Genomic DNA, 11,799 nt, shown 5'->3' with positions numbered 1-11,799 from the left:
GTACTCTTGCCTGGAGAATCCCATGGGTGGAGGAGCCTGCTAGGCTGCAGTCCATGGGGTCGCTAAGAGTCGGGCACGACTGAGTGACTTCACTTTCACTTTTCACTTTCATGCATTGGAGAAGGAAATGGCAACCCACTCCAGTGTTCTTGCCTGGAGAATCCCAGGGACGGGGGAGCCTGGTGGGCTGCCGTCTATGGGGTCGCACAGAGTCGGACACGACTGAAGCGACTTAGCAGCAACAGCAGCTTCTCCATTAAAACATATTTTATCTTGTCCTCCACCCTCTGCCATTAGGTGCAAAAAGCGTGCACACACACACACACACACACACACAAGCATACACAGTTGTTCACGTATGTATACATAAGTATACTCACCAGAACCCCAATATGGCATGGCTTCTCCTGTTTTTACATGTATGGGGTCCTGCTGCTTGTCCAGATTTATCTCCTTCACCCCAAATTCACAAACACATGCACACACACACACATCAGATCCCAAAGGTTCTCCTATTATTGCATGCCCGGGACTCTGTTACATGCCCTCTTTTATCCTTCATGCCCAGCCCCCAAAGATCAGACATACGAAGATACACATATATGCACACGCACACGCAGACACACATACACTCCTACATCCAGGAGCTCACAACAGCATGGCTTTTCCTATCATGATGCATGTTGGCCACATGGCATTCCATCCCTCTTCTCCCACCTCCAGTGCTCACAGCCTGTCGGAACCGCTGTGGCCCTGGGAACCAGCTGGTTTGGCCCAGTTTGGAGAAGAAACAATAGTTTTCACATGTGTCCACTGTGCTCTCCTGCTTTGGGACTCCTGAGGAGAGTTAGAGATTACCCTTCACCCCAGCTGAGAAGGTTCTTGAGACCTAAATGTGGCTCTTTTCCTAACCAGGGTCCCCAAGCAGAAGCAGAAGAGTGGCAGGGGTGGGTGGCTGGTGTCTCCTGGTGTCTGTACAGATTTCCAGCTCCCTTTCCCTGGCGCAAAGCCTGCCCTTTGCCCTTGGCCATGGGCAGCCTTGCTGGCCTCATCGTGCTCTCTTTAAGGACACTTTGTTCCCAATCCCTCCATGTCTCATTCTCCTCCCAGAATCTTAATAGTCTCAGACCTAGAGTATCTGTCCCAGCTGGCTGGAACCCACAGATCGCCTGGCCCACCCCTCGCTGCACCTCCTCTGCTACTATTTCTCTGCCGAACCCCCAAATCCCACAAGGTCCTAGCTCCTCTGGACAAGAGACCGGGGGCTACCACGACCTTGTATTTCTGTGTGGGGTCTTTGGTTAATCCTCCAGGAGGCAGCTTCAGCCTCCCCAACCCAGGGGCCTCTACCAGGGAGACTATTCTGCCCCCTGGAAATTTTCTTTCTCTGGGGGGCATCTTTAGGTTTGACAAGTCCAGGAGGCATGGAGTTCTTTAAGTGTCCCCCAATCCAGCTACCCCAAAGTGAGCCTGTGCAGTGGACTTGATCCTCCTTGGAGGATGGGTGACAATGTTCACTTCAATCTAGGCCACTTTCCTCCTTCCATGATGACAGAAGACGGTCAAGGTCAACTGGCCAGGAATGGAGAGTCGCTGAAGAGTAGATGGCAAAGAGCTCAAGCGTCCTAATGCCACCGGGGCTTAGAAAACAGCTTGGAAACCAGCAAAATAAAATCCAATGGCTTGAGGGCCTGTGGGATCTCCATGGAATCCACTGTTCCTCTGGCCAAGTCCCCGGGGATCCTTTGCGAGAGATCCCGGAGGGGGTCCATTCTCCTCCGGTCACAACGGGGAAGAGAACTTGCTCTGACCACTTTCCCACTCCTAGAGACCTAGATGAGCGGGACACTTTGCGACATTGTCCAGAAGAATTCAAATTGGCATTCTCTGTGCATCCTCCTCTCTCCCAGACTCCAAACTCCTCGTTTTCCCCGTGGGGCTCCTGCCTTTAACTTTGCCCAAACAGGGGCTCCACCATGGGTGGTGTCAAGTCCAGGAGCTCAGGACCATGTGAGCAGCCCCTGGGGGATGAGTTCTTCCTTCTGACCAGGCATGTGGGGTGGCTGTCCTCCAGCTTCAGCTCCCCTTGGCAGCCAAACGATAGCATCCTTTTCGGTACCCACGGTCTGTGTCTCTGGTCTCATAGTCAAGTTCCAGGAGGCCTGGCCTCGTGGGGAAGGAGTGGCAACATGAGAGCTGTTTCCTGTTTCCTTTGGACCCTGCAGGGCCATGGTAGAAACTTCTGACTATAGAAGAGAGTTGAGGGGCAGGTGGATTTGGCCTGAGAGAGGCATGTGCTTCCTTTGGCCTTGGCTGTCTTGGCTGGCAGCTTTAGAAACCCACAGAAGAAACAACAGGAGGGTGAAGCCCAAGCAGCTGGCCTGGGGGCCTGCTGGTTTCCTGGTAGGTAAGGGCAGAGGGCTCCTGGCCCAACGGGCAGGCAGCAGCTCTGGTCCCCAAGTCCAGCGTGGGGCTTGGGGATGTTCCTTCCAGTCTCCTTTGCTCTCCTCCGCCCTGCCCCAGGCCGGCGGTCCCCACCCCACCTGTGCCTAGGGGAACACGGGGGCCAGTGATGTGCTGCAGGTCATGCTGTCTTTGCCCGGAAGCCGGCGGTCGTTGAACGTGTGCATGTTGATGACGGCGTCAGTCTTAACCATCATGGGAGGCTGCGGCTTGTGCTTGACCCGACGCTGGCAGGTAAGGGAGAAGCGGATCTCGTCAGCCACGGTGCTGCAGAAGGAACGCTGGGGTCGGGGGTGGGAGGGGAAGGAGCACAGGGGTGAGGCCCGGCCATGGAACTCCAGCCAACTCCTCCCCTTCCTCCCAGAGCCTGTGCCAAGGCCGCGGGCTCTCCTTCACACGTTCACACCACCCGCCCTCTGCCCCCAGCAAGGTGATTAGTGTGGGTTGTTTAGTCGCCAAGTTGTGTCGAACTCTTTTGCGGCCGCATGGATTGTAGCCCGCCAGGCTCCTCTGTCCATGGGATTTCCCAGGCAAGAATACTGGAGTGGGTTGCCATTTCCTTCTCCAGGGGATCTTCCCGACCCAGGAATTGAACTGCATTTCTTGCATTGGCAGGTGGGTTCTTTACCACTGAAACACTAGGGAAGCCCAGGTAGTTTGGAGAGCAGCTTACAAAGCATCACGTCCTTGTTTGGAATCTAAGGTGATATCATCTTAGCCCCATTTTACTGATGAACAAACTGTGGTTCTGACTGGCATGCACATTAAAGTCTGAGTAGTTTACCCACCTGACTTTTCTCCACTAGCTTCTGAGGGCAGGAACTAGCCAGTTTCATCCTATGAGCCCAGCGTCCAGCTCTAGGCCTGGCTCAGAGTCAGGGCTTAAGAAACACTTGATGAATATATGGATAACCTCTGTGAGAGGGGTTCCCATTGAAGGGAGGAGTCACTTTGCTCCCATTCAGGAAAGTCTAGTGTAGATTTCTCAATGGGGAGGCAGGTCCCTGTAGGGCTGTTTCTGGCTTGGGTCCCTGTGGGTGTCCAAGAGGGACAGCTCAAGTGCACACTGCCCATAGGTATCTCATGGCAGGGGCTTCTATGAGACCAGCTGCCAGAGGCTGTCTCATGGCTTGTCGAGAAGGCAGAAGGCTGTCAATGTCTCAACTTGCCAGGGGAGGCCTGGGCATCAGCACAGGTTGTAGTTAGGTCATGGGGTACTGGGGAATGAGGACTTGGCTTTGAATTCTGACTCTGTCTCTTACCCTCTGTGTGACCTCACCAAGCTTCCTCTTGCTCCTCCACTAAATGCAAGACATCTTCCCTCCTTACCTCCCCTCTTCATTCTGCGACTATTTACCGAGACCTACTCTGTGCCATTTTCATACTGTTCATACTGTTCATGGGGTTCTCAAGGCAAGAATACTGAAGTGGTTGGCCGTTCCCTTCTCCAGTGGACCACGCTTTGTCAGAACTCTCCACCATGATCCGTCTGTCTTGGGTGGCCCTACACAGCATGGCCCATAGTTTCATTGATTTAGACAAGGCTGTGGTCCATGTGATACTGAAAGAGGAACTCCCCAGGTCGGTAGGTGCCCAATATGCTACTGGAGATCAGTGGAGAAGTAACTCCAGAAAGAATGAAGAGATGGAGCCAAAGCAAACACAACACCCAGTTGTGGGTGTGACTGGTGTTAGAAGTAAAGTCCGATGCTGTAAAGAGCGATATTGCATAGGAACCTGGAATGTTAGGTCCATGAATCAAGGCAAATTGGAAGTGGTCAAACAGGAGATGGCAAGAGTGAATGCCGACATTTTAGGAATCAGTGAACTAAAATGGACTGGAATGGGTGAATTTAACTCAGATGACCATCATATCGCCTGCTGTGGGCAAGAATCCCTTAGAAGAAATGGAGTAGCCATCATAGTCAACAAAAGAGTCCGATGAAGTACTTGGATGCAATATCAAAAACGACAGAATGATCTCTTTTCGTTTCCAAGGCAAAGCATTCAGTATCACGGTAATCCAAGCCCTGACCAGTAATGCTTAAGAAGCTGAAGTTGAACGGTTCTATGAAGACCTACAAGACCTTCTAGAATTAACACCCCCAAAAGATGTCTTTTTCATTACAGGGGACTGGAATGCAAAAGTAGGAGGTCAAGAAACACCTGGAGTAACAGGCAAATTTTGTCTTGGAGTACAGAATGAAGCACAGCAAAGGCTGAGTTTTGCCAAGAGAACGCACTGGTCATAGCAACACCCTCTTCCAACAACACAAGAGACAACTCTACACATGGACATCACCAGATGGTCAACACTGAAATCAGACTGATTATATCCTTTGCAGCCAAAGATGGAGAAGCTCTATACAGTCAGCAAGAACAAGACCAGGAGCTGACTGTGGCTCAGATCATGAACTCCTTATTGCCAAATTCAGACTTAAATTGAAGAAAGTAGGGAAAACCACTAGACCATTCAGGTAGAACCTAAATCAAATCCCTTAATGATTATACGTGGAAGTGAGAAATAGATTCAAGGAATTAGATCTGATAGACCCAAGAACTATGGACGGAGGTTTGTGACATTGTACAGGAGGCAGGGATCAAGACCATCCCCAAGAAAAAGAAATGCAAAAAGGCAATGGTTGTCTGATGAGGCCTTACAAATAGCTGTGAACAGAAGAGAAGTGAAAGGCAAAGGAGAAAAGGAAAGATATAAGCATCTGAATGCAGAGTTCCAGAGAATAGCAAGGAGAGATAAGAAAGTCTTCCCCAGTGATCAATGAAAAGAAATAGAGGAAAACAATAGAATGGGAAAGACTAGAGATCTCTTCAAGAAAATTAGAGATACCAAGGGAACATTTCATGCAAAGATGGGCTCGATAAAGGATAGAAATGGTATGAACCTAACAGAAGCAGAAGATTAAGAAGAGGTGGCAAGAATACACAGAAGAACTATACAAAAAAGATCTTCATGACCCAGATAACCATGATGGTGTGCTCACTCACCTAGAGCCAGACTTCCTGGAGTGGGAAGTCAAGTGGGCCTTAGGAAGCATCATTACAAACAAAGCTAGTGGAGGTGATGGAATTCCAGTTGAGCTATCTCAAATCCTAAAAGATTATGCTGTGAAAGTGCTGCACTCAATATGCCAGCAAATTTGGAAAACTTAGCAGTGGCCACAGGACTGGAAAAGGTCAGTTTTCATTCCAATCCCAAAGAAAGGCAATGCCAAAGAATGTTCAAATTACCACACAATTGCACTCATCTCACATGCTAGTAAAGAAATACTCAAAATTCTCCAAGCCAGGCTTCAACAGTATGTGAACTATGGACTTCCAGATGTTTAAGCTGGATTTAGAAAAGGCAGAGGAACCAGAGATCAAATTGCCAACATCTGTTGGATCATTGAAAAAGAAAGAGGATTCCAGAAAAACATCTATTTCTGCTTTATTGACTATGCCAAAGCCTTTGACTGTGTGGATCACAATAAACTGTGGAAGATTCTTAAAGAAATGGGAATACCATACCACCCAACCTGCCTCTTGAGAAATCTGTATACAGGCCAGGAAGCAACAGTTAGAACTGGACATGGAACAACAGACTGGTTCCAAATAGGAAAAGGAGTACGTCAAGGCTGTATATTGTCACCCTGCTTATTTAACTTATATGCAGAGTACATCATGAGAAATGCTGGGCTGGAGGAAGCACAAGTTGGAATCAAGATTGCCAAGAGAAATATCAATAACCTCAGATATGCAGATAGTGCCACCCTTATGGCAGAAAGTGAAGAACTAAAGAGCCTCTTGATGAAAGTGAAAGAGGAGAGTGAAAAAGTTGGCTTAAAGCTCAACATTCAGAAAACGAAGATCATGGCATCTGGTCCCATCACTTCATGGGAAATAGATGGGGAAACAGTGGAAACAGTGACAGACTTTATCTTTTTGGGCTCCAAAATCACTGCAGATGGTGACTGCAGCCATGAAATTAAAAGACGTACTCCTTGGAAGAAAAGTTATGACCAACTTGGACAGTATATTAAAAAGCAGAGACATTACTTTGCCAACAAAGGTCCGTCTAGTCAAAGCTATGGTTTTTCCAGTAGTCATGTATGGATGTGAGAGTTGGACTATAAAGAAAGCTGAATGCCGAAGAACTGATGTATTTGAACTGTTGGAGAAGACTCTTGAGAGTCCCTTGGACTGCAAGGAGATCCAACTAGTCCATCCTAAAGGAAATCAGTCCTGAATAGTCATTGGAAGGACTGATGTTGAAGCTGAAACTCCAATGCTTTGGCCACCTGATGCGAAGAACTGACTCATTTGAAAAGACCCTGATGCTGGGAAAGATTGAAGCCGGGAGGAGAAGGGGACGACAGAGGATGGGACGGTTGGATGGCATCACCGACTCAATGGACATGAGTTTGAGTAAACTCCGGGAGTTGGTGAAGGAGAGGGAGGCCTGGTGTGCTGCAATCCGTGGGGTCTCAAAGAGTTGAACACGATGGAGCGACTGAACTGAACTGAGCTGAACTGAGCTGAACTCTGTGCAGGCACTTCTAGGTGTTAGGGACATAGCAGTGAAACAGACAGACAAGGCCCTAGCGCTCAGGGAACGCTGATGATGGGATAGAAACAGATAAGAAACATGTGGACAAATAAATAGTTTCAGAAAGAGTTAACCATTATTAAGAGAATAAAGCATTGAAATGGGATAGAGTTGGGTAGGGAGGGGCGATAGGTGGGAAAGACTAGTTGAGCTTCAGCTGAATGCCCAGAAGACTCTAAGAATATGGGGCTCTGCGGGAAGCACAGTGCAGGGTTCTGGAACAGACTGTGCAAAGGCCCTAAGGCAGAAGTGTGCTTGGCTGGCTAGGGACTAAAAATGTGGCCAGTGTGTGTGGAGCAGAGTCAGAGGGTGGGAAGGAGGAGGCTGTGGAGGTGGGTAAGGACAAGATCCTATAGGCTTTTTAATGGAATTTGGAGCTCATTTCAATTGTAATGTAATTCTAATGTAACCTAAAGGATTTGACTGTTCTTCTTAGACGAATCATAATTTTTAAAACCATTCCCAATTATTGGACATTTAGGTTTTCTCACATTTTTTTTTTCACATTAAAATGAACACTTCAGTGAACATTCTTGTCAATAAAATTGCACATGTTTTGGCCACTTCCACTGGGTGCATTTCTGAAAGTAGGTATTGACTGATCCAAACATGTAGCCTCCTTTAAAGACTCTGGCCTTACTGCAGAGTTACCTTCCAGAAACTTACCCTCTTGGACTCCCCCTGAGCAATGTGGTAACATGTCCCTTTTCTCACACCTATGTGAACTTGAACACCAAGAATTATCTTTGCTCTTCCTCTTTGCTCACTCAGGCTTACTGATTAGAAACGACTCCACTGAATTTTGGGTGGATGTGTAAGTACATCTTATACAGAAGACTTAACCACAATCTCCTTCCACACTTGCCCTGTCTCCCTTTGAACTTCCCTGTGAGAAGAGCTTCCCCACAGACCACTGGCCCTCCACTCAAGGTGCACATTCAAATCACTCTATACACTTTCTTAAGAAGCCAATCCCAGGGGTCGCCACAGACCAATTAAAACACAGTCTCTGGGAGTGGGGCCAGGGTATTAGCACTTAAAACACTTGCTCCCTGTGATTCCAGTTTGCTACTGGGAGCCGGAACCACTGCCCAACCACACGTGAATTAATCAGATGGGCTGAACCTAGCAAGCTTGGGCTAGCCCTCTTAACTCTTTTTCTCTGTTAAACTTTTGATTATGGAAATTTCCAAATATATGCAGAAGTGAAGAGAACAGTATAATGAACCCCTATGTGAGCATAACGAAGCATCCACAATTACCCTGGAGGGGTTTATGCAGGGGAACGACATGGTTCGAATTAAGTTTTAAACAGGGCACTGGCTGCTGTATGGAGAGCAGCTGGTGGAGAGGAAGAGAGGAGGCAGGAAGACCCGACCAGAGGCTAGCGCGTGGTCCAGCTGGGGACGATGGGCATGGCCTGACATGGAGCCAGCGTGATGGGGAAGCGTGCAGAATGGGGCTGGTAGGCCTTCCTGGTGAATGGGATGCAGAGCGGGCTATGGGGGGAGGGGTGGGATCAGACACCACCTTGTACCTGGCACCTAAGGACTGTGAAGCCGGTGTGGTCCCTGGTCTGTTCCATCCCTTCCCAGTGCCCGCTCCAGTTCTTGGAGGCTTACCTGCTCTCGCTCTGCAGTCTTGCGGAGCTTGTACACAAACTCGCCCACAGCCACCAGCACAGACAGGACCAGCCCGGCGGCTAGGACGATGAAGATGCCCCCGATCTTCTGGATGCCCAGGGCGCTGGCCTCTTTGTTTTCCTCCTCAGGGCACCCGCTGCCCCTCCACCACTTCTCCTTCATGATGTGCAGCTTGTCCTCCTCCTGGAGCTGCAGGATGGCAATGGTGATCTTGTCCCGGTACGGGGAGCCTGGGTGGGGGGAGAGGGGACCCTGGCCATCAGCAGCCTTCAGCCTGTCTGTGCACCCCTGCCAATACCCTGGCTGGGGCTAGCCACCATCACTAGCCCTCTCAGCACGCTCTTCCGAAGGGGGCCCCCAGTGCCAGGAGGCCCCTCTTTTAATCCATCAATGGTGTCTCCACGGATCCAGGGTGGAGAGTCTTGCCTATGAATCCCTGTCCCTGCAGGCCTCTGGAAGGCCCAGTGTATCTGAGCTGTCTCAGCAGGGGTGAGGTCAGAGAGAGGAGGCAAGACCTTGAACTGACCCCCATCTCTGTGTCCGCCCCCGAGTCTCCTCTGCTCAGGCCGGCGCTGACCTCATGAGGCTTGTGGCTCTGCCGTTTTGTTTCTGAGCTGAGCCCTTTCAAGGCTCAGGGGGTGATCTGAGAGAGGGAGTGGGAGGCCACGTGTGCGCAAGAGTGAACCTGGGGGTCTTGCCCACCCTCTGTCCCCCGCCGCCCTCCCGTCTGCAGCCCCTGTGCTCACCCATGGGTGTGCCGATGCCGTAGCCCTTGGAGTCAATGAGGCCCCCGATCTGGGTGAGGTTGCAGTTCCTCTGGGTGACGTACTCGATTGTGGTCGATTCCATGAGCAGCGCGTAGTCGGCCGTCAGTGTCCGCTGGATGCCCTCCTCGTTGTTCTTCACCAGCGCTGAAGGTTTGCTGCTCATGAAGGCCCACATCTTCTCGAAGGTGGAGATCTTGGATTTCTGGGCCATGGGGAAGCAGTGGAGGTGATGTACACACAGTTACTGAGCACACAGGGACCAAGCACTGCTCACTCTTCGCAGGCCTGGGTCACTGAATTCTGTGCACAGTCCTTAGAGTGAGTGAGTTCTGCCCACTGCTCAGATGTGGAAACTGAGGCCCTGGGAGGGTATGTCCTCAAACACATGGCATCTGATCGTAAAGCTGAGAGTCAGACTCGGGCCCACCCACATGGAAACCCTTGACTCTTTGCTGTGGCACAAGAGGTCTTCAGGCTTTTCTTAAAAAACTTTTTTTTATTTCTCTAAGATTTGTTAAACAATTAAACACATGCAGGTCATGTTCCAAATACTTTGCCTGCATGAACGCACTGATTCTTCCCCATAGTCAGAGGGGGCAGGTATGGGTTGGCCAAAATTTTGTTTTGGTTTTTCCACGGCATCTTATGGAGAAACCCAAATGAACTTTTGGGCCAACCCAGTAATATCACTAGCTCCAGTTTACAGATAAGAGAATGGAGTTTAGCTGTGCCTCAATTTGCCTGATTTACTCAGACACAAACTGGCAAAACCAGGCTATCTGACTCCAGAGTCCATGCTCCTAACCACTGAGCTTCACTGCCTCTTAGAAACCGCTGTGAGGGTGGCAGGGAAGGTGGGTGGATGCTGAGGAGGGCAAAGCTCGGTGGATTCTAGGGCCCCTACTCCCACTTCAAGCAGTCCCTCTTATGCACCATGTTCCTGGGGAAGGTTCGTCTCCTGTCTGTCCTCCATCAATACAGTGAAAGAGGAGTGGGGTGAGCGTTGCTGAGAGGGCAGGAGAGCAGGGGTGGTCAGAGCAGGTGGTCCGGTGGCCCCTCACCCTCTGGTTCCAGAGTGTCCTGGGCTGGATGCTGCTGCCTGGATGGAACCAGCATCCTTGAGAACAGGCTGGTGAGTGGGCTGTTGTGCTTGATCCCCAGCTGTGGGGACTCAGGGAGGGCCTGGGGCCAGGAGAGGTTCAGTGTCTCTTGCTGCCCGAAAGGACTGGGCAGAACAAGATGCATGCCTTTATGAGATTTCTTGGGGTCTTAGTGTCTGCTGGCTGCCTGCTCCCAGCAGGGATCAGCCCCACCTCCATGCATCCCAAGGGAGCAGGTGGCTCTGCAGTCCCCACTGTCCCCGGCTTTTTCTGAGTCTGGCCATGCCCGTCTGTGATATCGGCCTGTCTGACTGGCACCTGGCCCAGCTCCGGGGTGTGTGATGGCATGGGTGTGCTCCAAGAGGCTGCTGTGGGGCTGGGGGAGAAGGGAAAAGCTGTGACTGTCGGGAGGGGTGGGGGAGGGGACTGGGCGGACAGTGGACCTTCTACTCCCCAGGTGCCTCCTAGTTTTAAGGGCTGTTGCTCCAAAAGTGCCTGGGGAGGAGGGAGCCCCAGAGCAGCAGGCAGCTTCTCACTCGAGATTCCACCTGAGCCCAGAATCTCTTGAGTGCCAGTGATGCTGCCTTTGGGCATAGGGTCTGAGGGCACCTTCACAGACACTCTCCTCCTGCAAGTTTATCTGCCCTGAAGCCGAAGGTCTGGGAGGGCTTGGATGCCTGGAACCCCTCAGTGGGTTCCACTGGAGCAGCAAGCTGGCTGATCCCACTCCTGCCTATCCTCAACCTGTCCCATGATCAGCTATTCCTGCTCCTCAACTTTTTCATCCTCCCATAGCCCCAGATGCTCCCCACCCCCACCCCACACTTAACTACTCTTGCCCTCAAGAACATTCCTGATTTTCAGCTCTTCGGACTCTCCAGACGTCTATTTTCTAGATAACTTCTGCTATCCAGACTCTGCCCCCTCCAGCTTCTCCCTCGGGTCTGCTCTCACTCTGTCCCTTTTCCTGCCCAGATTCTCATAGTCTGAAGCTTCAGACTGGCTCCAATGATCCCTGTCCCTGGAGTGTGGGCTGGGCCCAGTGACTTGCTTTTAACCCCTGCCCCCAGGAGTGACGGGCTTCCCTGATAGCTCAGCTGGTAAAGAATCCACCTGTAATGCAAGAGACCTTGGTCTGATTCCTGGGTCAGGAAGGTTTGCTAGAGAAGGGATAGCACCACTCCACTATTCTTGAGCTTCCCTTGTGGCTCAGCTGGTAA

The 11,799-nt window shown here is 50.7% G+C and overlaps 1 protein-coding gene across 1 annotated transcript in view; it reads right to left on the bottom strand.

Moving 5' to 3' along the window:
- Window positions 1–213: 213 nt before the first annotated feature.
- Window positions 214–11,799, bottom strand: part of GRIK3 (glutamate ionotropic receptor kainate type subunit 3) — a 242,163-nt gene continuing 230,577 nt past the window's right edge. Inside the window, exons 14-16 of the mRNA XM_040231614.1 lie at window positions 9,459–9,681; window positions 8,692–8,942; window positions 214–2,744 (exon numbers count right to left, since the gene is read on the bottom strand). Of these exons, the coding sequence (XP_040087548.1) occupies window positions 2,550–2,744; window positions 8,692–8,942; window positions 9,459–9,681 (669 nt within the window). The 3' untranslated portion in view covers window positions 214–2,549. The remainder of the gene's footprint in view (window positions 2,745–8,691; window positions 8,943–9,458; window positions 9,682–11,799) is intronic.

The sequence above is a fragment of the Oryx dammah genome, unplaced genomic scaffold, assembly GCF_014754425.2.
Source record: "Oryx dammah isolate SB20612 unplaced genomic scaffold, SCBI_Odam_1.1 HiC_scaffold_28, whole genome shotgun sequence".
In the NCBI taxonomy this organism is placed as follows: Eukaryota; Metazoa; Chordata; class Mammalia; order Artiodactyla; family Bovidae; genus Oryx; species Oryx dammah.
The sequence above is the reverse complement of the archived record's forward strand: the minus strand, read 5'-3'. Positions and strand labels throughout refer to the sequence as shown.